This window comes from Atractosteus spatula, chromosome 5, assembly GCF_055471065.1.
Source record: "Atractosteus spatula isolate fAtrSpa1 chromosome 5, fAtrSpa1.hap1, whole genome shotgun sequence".
Lineage (NCBI taxonomy): Eukaryota > Metazoa > Chordata > Actinopteri > Semionotiformes > Lepisosteidae > Atractosteus > Atractosteus spatula.
Window position 1 is genome coordinate 28914597 of NC_142710.1, and position 19590 is coordinate 28934186.

The following is a 19590-nucleotide window of genomic DNA, read 5'->3' on the forward strand; positions in this document are numbered from 1 at the left end:
ACCCTCGTTTAAGTGTTGTAGCAATATAATTAAACAGTGCAATTATCTAGGTAGGTACAAACGATTTTCACCACGTTTGCATTGTTTGTTTTTAGTCTGGTGTTACCGGAGTCCTACACGTCCTGACTTTTATTTCACTTCCAGTGAAGAAACACCTTGTTTCTGTACACCCAGCTGGTCTCTCAGGCTCTGTGTGGCGTCTCTAGCTTGCCGTAGTCCTGATAGCGGATATGGTGGTTGTGGAGGGGGATGTTCTTTCCTTGTTAGCTTTGTCGCCGAGACGGCAGTAGGAGCCCGTCTTTGGGAGAACTTATCGGGTGAAAATGCCGGGAAGGATTGTTGAAAGTGAAGACATCGGGATGGAAGACGATCTTGACACCAGTGTGGAGGACTATAAGCCATCCAAGGTGGGGAAAGGCGATGGTTTAAAGCTATAATAGCATTCGTGTTTATACTGTACCCAGTCAGAAGTTACATGGATGCCAAGCACGTGTGTCTGAGAGTGTACACGTGTGTGAGATATTTAATCGTTTTCGGAGAAAGTAGATTTAATTCTTATGACGGGACAGCAGAGTAGCATTTGGTAATCAATAATACGTATTACTAATTTATCTTTAAATTCTGGTATATTTATATAATGTAGTTTCGTTGTTGTAACACTTGTCGGACAACATGATAAAAGTGTGACGTTCAAATGCTTAAAACGACCATGCTTATGTAAAGGCAGTGAGCTGTGGGTTTTATCCACAAAACATCTTCATGGTTTACGCTGTCAGGTGCCAGGCGTTTCAGGAGCCACGTGTTGGGTATGTACTTGGATTGCTTGTAAACACATTGGACGAAGTATGTTTTTGTCGTTGGTCGGCAGAAACAAAAGAAGGGAAAGAAATCTAAGGATGAAAAGAAACCCAAGAAAAAGAAGGGAATAGTGGAAGGGCAGCCCGATGAGACTGACACACCTCCTCCCAAGAAGAAAAAGCGGGCTTATGTCGAAGAGCCACCAGCTTCTGAAACGACAAGTAACGGAGACGCCGTCAGTGGCAGCTCAGCAAAGAAACACAAGTCCAAATCCGTCAATGGAACACCATTAATGAAAGATTTGCCTAATTCCAGTGAAGAATCCTGCAGTGATTCTGGCCATGAAACAGAATCTAAGGTAACACTTGTGAGTCTACTGGTCGGGTTTTAAAGCTATTCATTTACGCGTGTTGTATTAATACCGGTAGAGAAGGTAGCTCTTTTCATTACATCTGAAGTTAGTTCAGTCTCTAGGATATGTTTATACCCGGTGGAGTGCAGTGCCATTGGGCTACTAAAGTGTTTATGTTTAGAAGGAAGGAAAAAATGGACATTCACAGATTATTAATAATTGCTTACACTTATATAGCGCTTTACGGGTAATGGGGACTCCCCTCCACCACCACCAATGTGCAGCGTCCACCTGGATGATGCGACGGCAGCCATAGTGCGCCAGAACACTCACCACACACCAGCTATCAGTGGGGAGGAGAGCAGAGTAATGAAGCCAATTCATAGATGGGGATTATTAGGAGGCCATGATTGGTAAGAGCCATGGGAAATTTGGCCAGGACGCTGAAATTACACCCCTACTCTTTTCGAGAAACACCCTGGGATTTTTAATGACCACAGAGAGTCAGGACCTCGGTTTTACGTCTCATCCGAAGGGCGGCGCCTTTTTACAGAGTATAGTGTCCCTGTCACTATACTGAGGCATTAGGAACCACACATACTGCAAGGTGAGCGCCTCCTACTGGCCCCACTAACACCTCTTCCAACCACAACCTTAGTTTTTCCCAGGAGGTCTCTCATCCAGGTACTGACCAGGCTCACACCTGCTTAGCTTCAGTGGGCTGCCAGGTGTGACTTGCAGGGTGATATGGCTGCTGGCATTAAATGTTAAATGTTCCCTACATGCTTCTTAAATCACAGTCATAGCCCAGCATTTGACCTCTATACCTACAGTACCTGTTTTAAGAATAGTGTTGATTTCAGAGCAGCACGAGATGTAATTATCCTAAGAAAAACACACTTTTGCCCCCCCCCCGCCCCTCCCTACGGTGTCAGAAGTTCCAACAGCATCGACAGCCCTTAAGAACGTTGTGGTGTTTAACGCTTCCCCATCAGCCGAAGAAGACGGGGAAGGCAGTCGTCAATGGCGTCTCGACAAAGAAGGAGAAACGGCAAGCTAGCAGGCTCCTGGACCAGGGAGCCTCAGTGCTCACCCCGGCTCATTCCAGCGAGGACTCCAGCATCGATAGCGAGAAGGAAGCTGAGGTATGAAATCGGGCTGGTGCTTCGGGTTTCTAAACCGGCATGCTCAAAGCCTGCGCCTCGGTTTTTTGTTTGTTGTACTTGAAAAACCTGCATGTGTGTGTTTTAATGGAACATTCTTTTAAAAAGATCCTAATTATCTGAAGTCTGCCCTTCATGTGACTGGCAGTCTGTTTGTTACGTGGGCTAGTCTATTTGGTGTTCAGTTGAAGAGTAAAATAAAATCGGGCTTGGTGGAGCTTTACTAAAAAGAAAGGAAGGGAAGATGTTTTAAATTAAGTGGGCTTTTCCTTCATGAAGACTTTTTTTGTCCCCTACAATTGACAATGTAGACTACAGGAGTTCTTCTAGGACTTCTTAAAAGCTCGTTAGCTATATAATTATAAAAAAATAATTGGAAATTTAGAGTGGACACCGATGTCCTGCTCACGTATAAAACACAGAACGGCTTAGCACCTGATTATTTTAAGGCTTATTGCATGCGTTAACTCCAGCTCTTAATGTAGGACATATTGATTTAGGCCTTCTTACTCTGCTGAGGTCTGTTGACATGTTTTTTAAAACTTGCTTAAGGACCTATTTTCCACAGTTGCTTTAGTCTGTAATTTAGGTATACTCTTGGTTTTATGAATTCAGTTTGCTGTGCTTTTATTTTCTGTATTTTTATACTAGTTTCTACACAATTGTGCAGTTTTTTATTTCTTTGAAAGTGCTTATAACTGAAAGTGTAGTACATTACTACTACTTTCACTGTTGGTATATCTATTTGAAATTTCAAACACCCTGCAGAAATTCTGCTAAGACAGAGTCCCAAGACTGCATTATTAATTCTAAAGAAGCCTTTCTATCCTCAGTTACTCAGACTTCAGATCACAGCATTCACGGGCACTTGATACTTTGCCTCTTGTCACTGTGTTTAAATACTCCTGATGGTAAATGTTTTTGTTGAAATCACTCCAGAGGAAAAAAACTGGTGGTGTTTTCTGAACAGGTCATATAAAGGAACTCCATTTCATTCTGACTACATTTCTTTTACAAATTGGAGAATGCCTTATATGTGCTGTGTTACACATCGCAAGGATTGGCTTTGCTTACTCATGTTTTCTGTCAGAATATTTAAAGTTTGTGCATATGAACTTGTAAGCAACATTGTTTAACCACTTTTTGCAACTTTTCTGTCAAGGTTGAAGTTTGGTGTTCAGCCAAGCTTGACTTTGCACTGTAGTTGAACCTCCCCACACACACATATATACCCCTCAGATGCAGTGATTTAAGATAAATGCTGGAATTACAGTTGTTCCTCTCTTTGAAGTACCATTGTGTTCTGTATGTGTTTAGGAATTAACTCCAGAACAGAAAGCCGGTGCCTTCTCCAATTTCCGAATCTCCAAAGAAACCATTCAGCTTCTTCAAGGTATTTCATCCCGTCTTACCTATTCATTTTAAACCAGTATTCAGCCTGTAATTGTGCCTCTTTTGACAGATTAGCAACAAAATGGTTGATGAGTTGATGCTGATTAGTTTATGCCCACCCAGTACCAGAGCACCTGTGTGACAACGGCAAAGGTTGAAAGAGGATTACAATAGAGAGGGACTCTCTTTTTATTTGACAGTGTGCTTCACATGCAAGAGAGGATGAAGCTTAAAATTCATGCTTTTCTGTCATGGTAGTACTCCAAGGGGGTTAGTGTATTCCAGTCCAGTCATTAATAGAGTTGCTCTTTAAACATTTTGTGTTTTGAGTAACGGTTGCATAAATGCACTGGTTTATGGGTCTCCCTATGTTATTCCGTGTCTTCTGGTGTTCTTGTGGGACAGTTGTATGACTTCACAGAACTCTCGCAGCTCAGCTGTGGATTCGACACCCAGCACAGCATTGGAGAGCGATCTCACGATATCTTCATTTTTGTTCTGTACTGCTACTGCATTCTCACTTATAAGCAACAGTGCTTTCACTGAGCATCGTCATTCACTTCTCTGCTTCTCTGGAGGCCATGAGGGATGTTAGCCAGCAGCTAATACAATAAGTTCTGTGCTATGTTAGTTTTTACAATGATGGTAAAACACAAGAAAAAGAACCCCTGTACTTCAAGAATACAAGCATGGTCTGTCTTTATGTACCTCTCTCCTTACTGAGAACTACCACTTCATCCACATTAAACCCAGAGATGAGAGATGAAAGCACAGGTCTATTTCTTGAAATATTAGTAAAGTTTATAAGTGCTGTTTATATTTTCTTTCTTTCCCCATGATACTTAAAATCAGTTAGAAACGCTGGTTTTAAGCCCGAATGGAGCTGATGTGCATGACAAATAAAGCCCACTAGAGGGCATCATTCACCAAAAATTATTTCGGGCGTTACAGAAGCCTTTAAGCGTATATTACCGTTGAGTTCAGACATGTGGAAATCAATTGTCAAAATTCTGCTTTGACTTATCCTGCTGTTCTTTTTTCTTTGTTGCTCACCCTAGAAGAATTGTTTTCAAAGATAATGTTCTCACAGTCTGACACTTTTAACAGGTAGAGGACTGCAGCTTAGCTGCTGATCTCCGTATCTTTCTTTCATCAATGTAGTGTGGTGCACAAAACTAAGCTATGGCTTCCCTCTGCATAATCTGAAGACATTTAACATTAATCCCTGTGTGGTTTCCTGTCCCTCTGCTCCGACTATGTCCCTGTGGGTTCTAACTGTGTCTCCTGCCTTCTCCGTGCAGCGAGGGGCGTGACGTACTTGTTTGACATCCAGGTGAAAACCTTCGACTTTGTTTTCGATGGGAACGATGTGGTTGGTCAGGCGAGGACTGGCACAGGAAAGACCTTCTCCTTCGCCATTCCCCTCATTGAGAAGTTGCAGTCGTCTCCCGAAGAGAGGAAGAGGGGGAGACCCCCCAAGGTAGGGTGAATGGACAGCTTGGATTTCACCCCATTTTCAAGACCTGTCTCTGCCATCCACTTTTTTGACGGGCTGGGCATCTGTACTTTTCTCTTCCCAGCCAGTTACTCGTATCCCTTTATTTGGGTATATGTGTGTGTATACTGTAGGTTGTATATTGCAGTGGCTGCAGGCCCTGGTCAGGACTCGCATGACACTGCCACTGCTCTGTCCAGTGCTGGGATTTCCTTTGAAACAGTCCTCATCTGGGTGACATGCAGCAGCAGGCCCACCCACGCCGCAGCACATCAGAGACAGGAGACGAGGCAAACCGCTTCAGCTGAATGAAGGGGGAAATTTAGGGAGGCCGGTTTGTGCAAGCTCACAGAGGAGTGTATCCAGGCCAATGGGGGTGATACCATGAGATATTAAATGACCAAGTAGTCCGGATCTCAGTTTAACATATCACCCATAAGACAGCACCTCCCTGCAGTTCAGTGTCCCTAGGCACCATGCTGGGGCATTGATCTGATTGATTCTGGTTTGGGGAAAAGGCGCCACCTACAGGTCCATCAGAATTGCTTATTGCAGTGATCTGGATTTCTCCAGCTATTTCTTATCCCAACATTGATCACTTATTTTATGTGAAATAAGTTTTATTAAAGTTATTTTCACAGTATTTTCCCAACAATTTAACAGCCTTTTCTTTGTCATCACACAGATGCACATGAATATAATATGTGTATAATAACACTTCCACCAACAATTTCATTAGTTGATATACAAACTTGTGTATTCCCATGTGAGACTTGATCAGTGTCACTGATTTTGTCTGAAAGCCATTGCACATTAGTCTGATATGAATTACAGAAACTAGCTACTTTAAACAGTGTGAGCAGAATAGTTGTCTAACAGGAAAAAATAAAAATAATTGAGCTTCATTTAATTAGTGGTTTTAACTGTTAGAGATAATGTTGTAAAGGCAGGATTCTCAAATTACATTTAGTTTCAAACAATGTCTTAACTTTCTGGTTACTGCTTGATAGATGAGACAAATTGAAAAGACAAGCAGTCTCTCAGATAAACTGCAATGTCAGCAACAAGATGAGGAATATTACTGGGAATTATTTAAATGTACTGCACATACACTGTATGCTGTTATGCTGTAATATCAGGATTTTTTAAATTAAATGTACATACAACAGATTGTAATCACCATTAGTGTCATATTTCTGTTGTATAAAATACCTGTGCAGTTAAATATAGTATCGGGGGCCTCTTGAGTGTCTTAATCAGTTGAGGCTTTCTCCCAAATGCAGGTTGAGCTCTTTGATCGTGGAAAAACACAGGGCATTAAAACATTTATTATGGTCAGATACAGTTCTAGTATTTTGCTACCTTGTGAAGAAAGTGGAGTGCTCTACCCATTTTTCATCTGATGGTCAGTGGAAGGAAGATGTTACTCACAGTGCTGTCACAAGAATAATAAGCAATAAGAGTAATAAGAAATGTTGCAAAAGAGCAATACAGGATAATACCGTGTAGAAAGGAAGGGGAAATGCAACATTGGACTGTGAAGCCATCTCTAGGTGTGAGGAGATGATAAAAGTCATCTATTTTAGAGTTACAACAAATGTAAATGGGAAGCCTCAGAAATAAATGGTCACGAAGGAGGATCAGATCAGTAGAGCTTGGAACAGGTCTGGGAAACGGGGAGGGCATCTCATGAACTGAGTTGTGAGCTTTGTCAAATGTTTATTGTTTAAAAAATGGGGAAAAAAGCACATTTTCTGTGGCTAAATGATGGTCCTCAGGAAATAAAAAGATAGATGAACAGATGTAGAGGTGACAATTATCCTCATTTGTCTTATGAGGTTAATTTTTCTTTTTCTTGTTTTTTTATTATACAGCCCATACTGCAAAACTGCTTTACAGATTTTTACACAGTTACTAACACTTTTGTTCCCTTACTGGGATGACACAAAAACACGGACCTCACTAATATCATTCACTGCATGGTGCAGTTTCAAGCCTCGGTGTGTCTGTAGCTTAATGTCAACAGTTTGTCATTGTTATCCTTTTTTCCCCCTCATCTGATCCTGTTTTCCACAGTTTATTCAGTTGGTTGGAAACGGATAGTGTCATTTACATTTCTGCTGCTGTTTGTTTTCAGTCTAGTGTGGAAAATGTTATATTTGGTTGAGTACTGAATAAGAGCGGTTGTGGACTTTCCCTTATGACTTATTTCCTTGGAATTACCTGTGGCGAATAGTGGGAAAATTGTCTGTAACCCCCAAAGGCTGTTTGTGTTAACTCGGAAAGACAGGGAGAATCTTGCCAGCCCAAACTGTCCTTACCTTGTTAGCATGTGGCAACCATGCCCCGGGCAACCCGCAAAATAACAGAGGTTTCGTACAGGAAAAGACTCTGCCAGCAGAATTATTAAGTATTTACATGTTGTTTCCTAGGTGCTTGTTCTTGTTCCTACAAGAGAGCTAGCCCTTCAAGTGTCAAGAGATTTCAAGGACATCACAAAGAAGCTATCAGTGGCTTGTTTCTATGGTGGAAGTCCCTACAATCCCCAGTGTGAGTTTTTTTTCCCACTATTTACATTTCAGTGGAAATACATTTCTTAAAACGGTGTATTGGGCAGTATAGAATTCAAGGTGACTGCCATAGATGCAGTTCACTTGGAAAAAGAAGTCTTGAATCAGCCGAGTTATCATGCTGATTATTATGCCATTATTACTAGCTAATTATTATGCCAGTAAGCTTCCCCCTTATACTTCCCTGCACGCAACTGAATCAAAGCTGTCGAAGAATAATTGAAAGTTATCCAGAATGTATAACATAATACGTGGAAAATAAGCAATTAACATAGGCACTATGACGTTGTAGTTGCCTGTTTAGTTCATTCATCACCTTGCTCTTCTACGATATACTACTTTAGTTTTCTCAATTGTGCCTTTTACAAATATTATTTATTTTTGGCATTTGTATTGTCAAGTATCTTAGCAAATATCAGACTTTGTTCGTTCGGTTATCAAAAAAAAGAAGGGAGCTGGAACTTTTTTCTGAATCCTTGTTTCTCCAGTTGATAATATACGCAATGGCATTGATATCCTTGTGGGCACCCCGGGGAGAATTAAAGACCACCTTCAGAATAACAAGCTGGACTTGTCCAAGCTGGTGCACGTGGTTCTGGATGAAGTGGACCAGATGCTGGATATGGGCTTTGCAGAACAGGTAGAGGAGATCCTGTCAGCTGCCTATCGGAAAGGTAATTTATTTTGGGAAAGGATGAGGTTTTTCGTCTTTTACAAAGGTTTAGGAATGTCTGTGATCCCAATAAGGAAATCGTTGGAAGGCCCACTGAAGCAACATTTCATTTTACTGGAGTCATCATCCTGCTGTGGTTTTTACATGAGGTTTCTCATGGATAAAAAAAAACATTACAATATTTATGTTTTTATTTGGTTTGGTTATAGATTTATGTTTTTAACTTAATATTTAGCTGCTGTCAGATACACTTCATCGCCTGACAAATTATGTATATCTGTATCTTTGTGTATAATAACAATAACTGAAATACTCTTTCTTGGTCAAGTTCTTTATACTTCTGTTTATTGCAATGAAAGTAACAGTTTAATTTCTGTGTTTAGTATACATTAATTGAATTGTATTCATTTAGGATTAGAGAATTTAGTATGTAACTTTTGGTTACTATTATAATATTTGGAGACAGGCCAACTAATATTAGCAAATCCAATTCAAATGCAAAATTGAAATTATGACCGGTCTGCTTGAAAGAGTGGAGGATAAGTGATTTAAGTTCCGAATTTGAGTGTTCAGGCTATGGAGGGACATCATCATAATGTAAAGATGTTTTAGGTCATGACTGAACACTCGCTTGATTTTTAAACAGACCTGCACAGAGTACAGCTAGTGTCCTCATTTAAGACCAGACTTTCACTCACTTCAGATAAGAACTAAACATGAGTGCAATTTGCTATGTGGGGTATATTATTGTAAAGTTGTTGACTGTAGTCACATAAAGAATTACTGTACTAGACGTGTGTATTTTCTCCTATTCTCGAGTTTTGCTGGCGATTCTGCGCGTCTCATCTAAATCCCACTTAGCTGACTGCACTTACAGCACCAGTTGGCTTTGCATCGGGATCTTTGCAGTGATCCAGCTTGTTTGTATTTCTCTTAGATTCTGAAAACAACCCTCAGACACTGCTTTTCTCAGCCACGTGTCCCCACTGGGTGTATGACGTGGCCAGAAAGTACATGAGACCCGAATACAACCATGTTGATCTCATCGGTCAGAAAACCAAGAAGACTGCCACCACAGTGGAAGTAAGTGTGCGCGAAGTCTTTTTTTTTTTTCCCCCATCCCCTCGCCTTGCCCCTTGTCTGTAAAGGCACCCTGTGTGCTTGAAGGCTGACCCTGTGTAAAAAGATTAAGCAGTGAGTGGTAGCAATGAAACAGTTGACATGTGTCGTTACAGACTGAGCTTATTTTTAAGCGCATAGAAACAAGTTAAGGTTACTTCATTGATGAAAAGTAGAAGGAAGAAACACAGTGTTTTGTTTTTTTTAGCCTTCTTCAGGTGCCGCCTCAAAAACGACGTCACATTCTTTCCTCAAAACAAAGAGGTTCGTTTATTTTACGTTGTTGATATAGGGCATTCCTTTGAGCACAGGAAAAATAATGCACGCTCAACTGATTCCAGAACAACAACAGTTATGTGGCAACCAAAGTTGTAGACATGAATCTATTAATGAGGCCTTTACTAGTGCACATTTGCAGTTTTCAATTAAAATACTATCCCTTGATTTTCAATGCTTTTGTTAGTGTCAGTTGATATATTTTTATCTGTCCACAAAACATACAGATGTGCTTCTAGGGGTAAAATCTAGTGCATGAATTGTGATGTGGAAACAAAAATATTTTAACAGCTATGTGCAGGATATCATTAGTGTATATATATATTGGAACAAGTAATAGTTTTATTCCATACTGGAAAGAGAAGAATAAAAAACACAACGTTTCAGCCGTGGAGCCTTCTTCAGGTGTATGCAAACGTTTGCAGCCTACGCATGCTGATGCAGCTACCCACCTGAACTACTTCAATATATATTATAACTACTGTAAAGCTAATATGCTGCAAATGAATGAAAAAAAGCTTGGAGTGGAAAATTCCCTTGTAAGATTGCAGTTATTCAACATGCCGTAAAAACATGCTTTCAAGGATATTGGTCTGTTACAACTCATGCAGTAACATTAATTTAGTCATTTTTAAATAGGGGTCTGGTTCTGAAACAATGAATCAAGCAATTTAATAAAGTGAGCAGTTTGAATGCACTCAAAGATAGATCCCTCCTGTGATCACCTTTACATATCAGAAGTATCAAGCAAGTTCTGACTTGAGATCCCACATTACAGCTGTACAGTTAAATAATTATTTTATAAGTCACAGTTTCAGGGAGTAGTACTTTGTAGTTCAGAGGTAGGTGAAGAATGTGGAGACATTCCCTGGAATCATGATTTCATGCCAATTTATCAGCAATTCTAAGAATCTAGTGTTTGTCGTGAGCAGTTCCGCAGAAGAGGCATTATTGTTGTTTTGGCATACAGACTTGTCAGACTGGTCTGAGAGTGTTAAATAAAAATATAACACCTGAAACTTTAAGACATCATACCAAAAACTGACTACTCTAAAATGTATTTATAACATCACTTTATTAACCCTTCACAATTTCTTGCATTAGGAATTTGTCTTTTTTCCGTGCATTTATGTGAAGGTCTGTTACTGTAGTTAATTCTATCAAAGTATGATGGAACCTCCTAGTAAGGAGCTCTCAGTGAGCTGTTGACATTGAAATAAGCCATGTATCATCAGTTTATTGTAGTACAGTACTGATAACTATAGTAAAGCAATGAACTATAGTCATCTGTTCTGTACAACAGTACACTTTGTCAGTAGTGCTCTGTATTAATTTAAGTGTGAATGTCAGATACATCTTCTACAACAGTTAAAACTAGTCCAGGGGAGGCTAGCACTGGTCCCCAAGAGTCACAATTCAGCAGGTTTTGTAAGTCGCCTATAAAACATTAATTTGTGAAGACTTAGAACAATTAAGTTTTGGCCAGTGGAACGGGTGATCTGTTCATTTCGGTAGTCTAGAAATTGTTTGAAATGAGAACACCACTATGCTGTAGCATTTGGGGACCTCAGCTGGCCATCCTTTGCTTTATTTAACAATTTAACTAAGTTTATTAATTGATCAAAACTCACATGCTCCATATCTTTACAAATTGATGACTTAAGAGTGACCAGAAAAACCTGTTTGCTTGTGGTTGATCGTCCTGAATTAGCTTGGCTACTGTTGAAGACATGTCTTGCATTCATACATACTGTAGTTGTTGCAAATGAGAGAGAGAGTTGGGGGGGGGTCAAGAAATAATTATACGTGAGAATTAGGTGAAATTTAAGGTATGTGAAAAAGGACATGATATCTTCATCATTCATCAGCTCTGGTGGGAAAAAATAATGAGTCAGTCAGTAGTGAATCAATTACACAACATTAAACAAGAACGCATACAAACAGATCAATGGGTTTCAGGAACATCATCCAGAGCTAGAAAATACAGTGTTTTGGCCATGTAATCCACAGTTTCTGTTTCACATTTTAATGGGACAAAAATAAAAATCCCTGTGTTTTAATCAAACCTGACTCTCCTTCCTACAAAATGGATGTCCAAAAGTGAATGGAATAAATCACCCTATTCTAAAAAGATGGTGCCTATTCTATTAAAGACACCACCAAACTAGGAGAGAGCGTTTTTAGTCTGGGAATTCCACAATACAGGATATTAGAACTTCCTAAAATAAAATAAGTCGGCAAACTCTATAATAAAAGTCAGATTACTTAGCCAATTATCTGGTCTCTCAGACCGATCAGAGCAGGGTCCTCGTGCATTGCACAGGACCAGAGAAAGAAAAGGGTGGTGGTGATGTTCCTTCTCCTGTCTCCTTATATATGCTGTGCTTAATAGTTGTTAAAGGCTTTAAGTAATTGAAAAATTGAATTGAACTTTACTACAATTAAGCAGAGTAAATAACCAGAAACCCCTTTTTATCATCTGTTTACTTATCTCTTGGCATTCCTGCATCTGGGGAGATACCTCAGATGATATCCATTTCCTTATATTTTCTTTCTAATGCAAGTAAGGCCTTGAGCAGATTAGATACGAACTGCAAATGACAAGCCATGACGCTGTGCCTCATGTTTGCCCTTTTCTATACTGTTCAGAGTATCCCTGTAAATCCATATCCCTTTTCTAATGTAAAAGGATCTAGTCCTCTCCCCAGGAATTAAATGCTCTGACTTGTAGGTGAAGTAGAACTGTGACGTTTCAGTGTAGCTGCTGGTTTTCCGATGAACATTTTTTCCACTTCTTTTGTGTGCTGCTTTTTTCAGTGCTTTTGAACACTATCGGGTGCAGCTTGTGCTAGCTACAGAATTGTATTACTTTGTGGAGAAAGAGTTTAGGTATTTAATTGCATGACTTAAAACTTTCTCATGATAATTTGAACCTTTTGATCCAATAATAGCAGAATTCCCCAGAAGATAGTTTGTGAGCAATTGACTAATTGCTGCATTCCAAACCCTTAAGGGTCAGATAACAGTATTCCTTTGTCTCTCAGTGAGTCACCAGGCCAGTCTCAGTTTTTGATTTTTGTTTGTTTAGTTGGACAAACACTTCATAGCTCACATCTTGGTATAAAGCAGTTGTCAAAATACCCCACAGTTCAAGTTTAAGTTTTATTGTCATTATACTCATATACAGGTATATGGTATAACGAAATGCTATTTAGCTAGCTCTCGGACGATACGTAGTACAAAAAACAACAACAACAACAATACAATTGTATAATAAAAGAAAGACGGAGACAACAGGCAGTGTGCAAAAACAACAACAGGCAATGTGCAAAACAACAAAAAGGTAACAGGTAATGTGCAAAAACATGCATCAACAGAATGAAAGGATAGAAATTATGGGGAGTGAGCTTTTTGAGTTAAGACCTCTATTTCTTTTTATTCTAGTGAATAAAATTTCAGTAAACAACATTTAGTAAAATGACAAGAATTTTGCGTTGGGGTATTAGATTGTGTGGTGTCGTCTCAGGCCAGGCTGCTTATTCACTTCGCTGAGGGACTCGGACCTTCTCGTGACATCAGCCCATGTTTCAAGCTGAAACTGCAGATGTGCCCGATTCATTTTTGACCATCTTGAACTCTTTAGTTCGTTCTGCTCTCTTTCAGAGTGTGTTCCGCACACCGTATACGGCAAGGGGATGTGGGATTGTAAAATGGGTAGTGAACGCTCACTGTACGCGTTGCCTCTTTTATAGCACTTGGCCATAATGTGTCACTGGACCAAGCGGGCATCGGTCATAGGAGATGTCATCCAGGTGTACAGCGGGAGCCACGGGCGCACAATTGTCTTCTGCGAGACTAAGAGAGAAGTCGACGAGCTGACGCACAACGAGTCCATCAAGCAGGTGCGATTTGTGCTTCAGTTACCTTGTGACGCTTCCAGTCGTGAAGTCTTAGGATATTTAAACCCTTAAGAACAGATTGCCTAGGTGAAAGCGTCGCATGTGAGGGGAGTGAGCCACCGTTTTTATTCCAGCGATGTGTGTGTCTGCCTCCTGTGCAGGTTGCCCAGCCTTTGCACGGGGATATTGCTCAGAAGCAAAGGGAGCTCACGCTGAAGGGCTTCAGGAACGGGTCTTTCGAGGTCTTGGTGGCCACGAACGTAGCAGCTCGGGGGCTGGACATTCCAGAGGTCGACTTGGTCATACAGTGTTCCCCGCCAAAGGTGAGAAGCTGAAAATGGCCAGCACCACGCATGAATGATTTAACATGCATTTTGGCCTTGGAACTCATTTCAAACTCATTTCTTTTGGCAATCATAAAATTCAAGTCCTTGATGGAATTTCACCAAAAATTATGGTGAATGTCCTCAGTTTGTTCTCTGTCATGAGATGGTGCTCTTTATTTAGGCTTTCAGTATTTTCTCTAGACTCCTTCAACCAACTTCTATCCAGCTCCTCATTGTACAGAGTGATTGACTTGCTTATGGGTTATTTTTTTCCTTCAGGATGTGGACTCCTACATCCATCGTTCTGGTCGAACTGGCAGGGCTGGCCGTACTGGGGTTTGCATTTGTTTCTACCAGCACAAGGAAGAGCAAATGCTCAGATATGTGGAGTACAAAGCTGTAAGTTTCAGACTCTGTTGCTTTGTTTTTGTACAGTTTGTGAAGTGAGGTTAATTTGTTCTAGTCAGCAAGGATATTTCTAGGTTTGTAACCCTGTCTAATTTTGCCTTTCTTTTAGGGTATAACATTTAAGAGAGTTAGTGTCCCAACTGCACATGAAATCATCCAAGCTTCCAGTAAAGATGCCTTAAGGTATGCTGCTAACTCGCTACAGTCCTCTAAAATTGTGTGATAAGTGCCATAATGCGTGTAAAACTCACATGATACACAGATTCCAGACATATCTGTGGTTTTGGAGTCTAGATTTCCTGATTGTCTGTGCATATTGGAAAAAAATATTCTATTTCCTTCACTACTACAACTGAGTTGTAAAACTGCAGTTCACTAGAAATAGAATCAAAACTTTGTACATATGAGGAACTGAACAGTGGAAATGTTAAAAATTTCTTTTTGAATCTCTGTTTAAAAGTAATCGTGTAAATCTACTACTGTAACTTTTGACAGTCAGAACGTGTCCTGTTGTGCAAACGTAGTAGGTCAGCTTCAGTTGACTGACGTATGTTTTCTGCTAAATATGTGAGCTGAGGCCAAAAAAGAACTTAAACAGAAAATAGCGTAGCAAAAACCGTAAGTTTATAAAAACAGCCGAAAAACCCTTGATCGGAGATTTGTCAACTTCTGTTAACCTGTCTCAGGATCTGTCCAGCACTCTTTGTTTCAAGTGTGCAGTCTTTCTATCTGTAACCTGAATAATGGTACAAGCATGCCACTTAATTGGATTCCCCTTATCTCTTTTTTTCTTAAATTTAAGAATCCGTAAATACATTTGTTATACCCAGCCAATTTGGAAGTGCCAGCTGTGTGTTTTTCATGTCTCAGCTTGCCTCCACGAACCCAGTGACGGCACACAGGGGACAACAGTAATGCAGAGACAGACTCCTCCTGCCTGCTCACCTCCAGTCCACTTTTAACACATCGCGTACACCACTTTTCTGTCCTGGAGGTTCAGCGTGAGGGGTGGCATGTTTCCGTCACCGACGGCACCGCATGCCTGCAAGCGCCAAGAGGCCACTGGGGTCACCGTGTCCCTGAATGCTTATAGAGCCTGACCGATTCTTCCTACAGTACCCTTGAGGCACTCAGCCTCCTGTATACCACTTAGGGAATCTGGTCCCAGATGGCCGGTGACAAGACCCGGGCTCAAACCAGTCATCATGGAGCTTAACCTGCGTTTGGCTAGCGCTTTTACCCGTTGAGTCACTTGAGAGAGGCCCTGATTCCCCTTTTCAGAATTAGAAACTAGGCTTGGCTTCAGCATGGAAGTGTTGTCTTCCCACTTAATATTATATACGTAGTTCACATTAATGAAATTTGCCATTGGAGGCTGCATATTTGTGCCATTATAGTGGGCGGTCCTTTCATGTGTACGATGTGCGTTGGCCAATGGGCTGATCTGGCTCATTGTTGGACATGTTATTCAAAGTTTTTGGAAGTGTTAAAGGTTAGAGTGGAAAGTGGGGTCGGGGTGTGCACTGGGGTGATGTGCTGCGGTCACATGTCTGTCACTTTCGCCAACGCAGGTTTCTGGATTCAGTGCCCCCAGCTGCTATCGAGTATTTCCGCTCGGCAGCGGAGAAGCTGGTGGAAGAGCGAGGGGCAGTAGAAGCCTTGGCTGCCGCCTTGGCACACATCTCTGGCGCCAAGTCCATTGAACAGCGCTCTCTGCTGTCCTGTGATGCTGTACGTATACTCACATTCATGTGCGAATAAAAGGTTGTTGGTATCCGGACTTTCCAAGCTAATCTATTCCATTTTCAGTTTACAGTGGCCAGGGCCCACTATCAGAAATATTAAAAGTTCTGTTAAGGAAAATATTCATTAACTTTCCAGATGACTTAAGCTGTTTGAATTGAAATATAGATTAGAAGCTCCTATTTCATTTGTACCAGGACAGGACGTGGTTCTTGATAATAGAAATCATCTCAATAAATCAATTGATCAATGCAGTGCGATTTTTGCTCAGTTAAAGATCTGAGAAGTTACAGCACAGTTTGGTGTAGTTTTGAAATACGTTTCTTAAGACCCTCTGGAGAGCTAAGCAGAGAAACGCCATTGCTTGTTCATTTTTATAACTTGGATGCAACATGAAAAGCCTGTGTTCCCAGAAACATTAATGAAAATATATATAAATATATCTAAACCTTAATAGACACTTCAAGACTAAGACTTCATGTCCAGCCACTCAACAGTGTCACTTATTCGACAGAATCCGAGTCAGCTAAATAAAGAGTTTGGATATTTAGATGTGTTTTTTTTTACATGAAGAAATATTACAGTACCTATAGGTATAGATACAGCAGTGTCAGACATTGCCTGTAAGTAACTGTGCATCCTTTCTCTGAAACTGAACAGTAACATAACACAGTTAGCTGCTCTTCTCCTGTAAGCAGTGCCTTTCCCCACTCTTCCTTCTGTGAACTGATTTCTTAACATCAGAAAGTCAATATTTTTATTTTCTTCGCCCAGGGCTTTGTGACTATGGTGTTGACCTGCTCAATAGAAATGCACACAATGAGCTATGCCTGGAGGGGGCTGAAGGAACAGCTTGGAGAGGACATAGACAGCAAGATCACGAGATTAACCTTCGTAAAAGGGAAGACTGTAAGTACTGCTCCATGCACTTGTCTGTGAGATTCTTGTCAAGTATTCAAGTTACAAGTTACAAACCAAGATGTGACTTAGTGTGTTGTGATACTTTGTATCACAGCTGAGAACATTAGAAAAATTTGCACTAATGTCCCTGGTGATCTAGTGTAACACGCAGAAACGTGACCAGTGTTTTTCGAAGAAGCTACTTTTTTTCTGGAATAGTGCATGAAGGTCAGAGTTGAGAAGGCACAAAGCCATATGCGTTTTGCCAGTTAAATGAACTTTTCTATGCAAGAGTTTGTTGAAGACCTTCCCAATGGCATCAAGTTCTCATGGAAAGACCTTATTCTAGCCTTAGTCAACCCAGTGGATTTCGTCCAAATGCACACTGAAACGCCAACCAAAGTTGAAACTAAATGGAAGTGCATTTAAAACTGAGAACTGAAGGCACTGCTTTACCCAAAGTATGGAAGTAACTTCTCAGCCATGTTGTTGAGGCCAATATCCTGGCTTCATTTGAGAAGCAATTGGACAAGATCCTTGGATCAATTAAGTACCAAGTACCAAACAGACTACCTGCACCGAATGGTCTCGTCTCATTTGTAACAGTTCTCATGTTGTTATTCACAGCACGCTGCTTTTGTGCAACTTCTCATTGTTTCCTTGTGTTATTTTTAGGGAGTATGCTTTGATGTCCCAGAAGAAAACGTGAAGGAGATCTTGGTAACAATTGGTTGATTTTTGTATAGTCCCCGATGTATTGGTGACCCTTCGAAGCATGTCATTGGAAAGACCAGAGGGGCAGTTCTGGTTTGTTCTGAACAACTGGAGACAAAGTCCATGCTCATGTGATGGAACTCTATAGCCAAGCATCATACATCATCAGTTTGAAGCTGGAGCGCACGTATTGGGTTTCCAAGCCAGCAGCTTAGAAGCTTAACGCTCAAGCTGATGGGGAGTGATGCTACTGCTTCAAATTACACAACATTACGTGTAAAAATAATCTTTAAGTTATCTCGGATTGCTTAGCTAGTGCTTGGTAACGTGAAATATGTGCTCCTGCTGCTAGAAGTTTAATAAAACAGAAAGTGTGGATATGTTTTTCAACTCTTGACATCCTGACAGGTGTTTGATTAACCAGTTCCCGTGCCATTTCTCTGCAGAGATGGAAAAGCTCTCCCATATTTTAGTTCCCTGGTCTTTCCAATGGGGTGTATTTATGTAATGCTTTAACTTGGAGACAGCAAGTGTTTTACATGCCTTGGCCAGCTTTCACTAATGCTGAAAAACTGTCTTGCACAGGAAAAGTGGCAGGACTCCCGCCGCTGGCAGCTGTGTGTGGCAACGGAGCTCCCTGAGCTGGAGGAAGCTCCCAGCAGGGACCACGGCTCCAGGTTCGGAGGCAGATCTTCCTTCAGCAGAGGCCGAGGGGGCAGGAACGACCGGAGCAGAGGGGGCAGGAACGACCGGAGCAGAGGGGGCAGGAATAACCGGGGCAGAGGAGGGAGGAACGACAGACGGGAGGGTCAGAAAAGAAACTTTGACCAAGCGTTTAATTACTAAATTGGACTAGTGACGCTTCTGCCACTTTGGAAATGGCTGTCAGACTGCAGCAGAATCCAGAAAACTGCGTTGCCGTCTTTCCTGTTTTCCTGCTTTCCTTAAAAACATGGGACAGTTGCTGCGCAGTTGCATATTATATGTAAGCCCATTCACTTGAATGAGACCAAATTCATTAAAAGTGTTCTTAAAAAAACAATTCTACTTCTTTCCAATACTTTAGTATAAAGTTTGAGTTAAGAAATGACACCGAGAGATTTGTCGACAATCAAGTACATCTCCTTTCTCTCACCACACCCTTTTATTCAGGATAAAACTTTTTTTCCCTCAGCTTAGTTTACACCCAGACGATACCAAGGTTGTGTTGTTGACATGTTCCAAGTTGTTGACATGTTCCAAGTCCTGGAGGCCCACATGTTACCCCAAACTTCGACAGCTCTTATTAATTTATTTGATGTGCTCCTGAACAGCAAGGGGATAGACAATGTTTTTTTTTCCCCTCAAAGTCCATGAAGGACACACTCCCTCAAAACAATAATTTTTAAATTTTTTTCTTTAAAAAAAAAACTCACTTCTCAAGCTTCTACACCGTGAGGTAACTGTAGAAGCAATACACAACATATATCCACAACACATTGCATAGCAAGCGGCAGTTTTCACTGGGTGCTACACACACAAAGCACTCAGTTACAGCTGAACACTTGATGTAGAAATGGGGTTTAGTTAAACCGATTCAATGTTTTTCTCTTGGAGGCTTCCGTTTAATTATTGAATTTCATAAACAACTTAACACTCTAAACTTTTGAACTGGAAAAACAAGACTTGCAAAATGTTCCAATCAAGCAACTTGTTAGTTTAGTTAAAGGTTTAGTTACTGGAAGATCACTCACATTACATAAAAGCAAACACCTCTCAAAAA

The 19590-nt window shown here is 40.8% G+C and overlaps 1 protein-coding gene across 2 annotated transcripts; it reads left to right on the forward strand.

Moving 5' to 3' along the window:
• The first annotated feature begins 248 nt into the window (after nucleotides 1-248).
• ddx21 (DExD-box helicase 21) lies at nucleotides 249-18893 on the forward strand. 2 transcript variants are annotated; one of them, XM_088917839.1, is made up of 16 exons: nucleotides 249-407; nucleotides 869-1156; nucleotides 2146-2295; nucleotides 3631-3706; nucleotides 5007-5185; nucleotides 7633-7750; nucleotides 8259-8444; nucleotides 9381-9526; nucleotides 13591-13740; nucleotides 13899-14060; nucleotides 14343-14462; nucleotides 14581-14654; nucleotides 16043-16202; nucleotides 16989-17123; nucleotides 17790-17834; nucleotides 18414-18893. In XM_088917839.1, the coding sequence occupies exons 1-16, from the start codon at nucleotides 324-326 to the stop codon at nucleotides 18672-18674; spliced, it is 2334 nt and encodes a 777-aa protein (XP_088773965.1). In that variant the 5' UTR covers nucleotides 249-323; the 3' UTR covers nucleotides 18675-18893. The 2 variants fall into 2 exon arrangements, with proteins under 2 accessions (XP_088773965.1, XP_088773964.1); XM_088917838.1 differs by having other exon boundaries at nucleotides 2086-2295; nucleotides 18414-18875.
• Nucleotides 18894-19590: the final 697 nt, after the last annotated feature.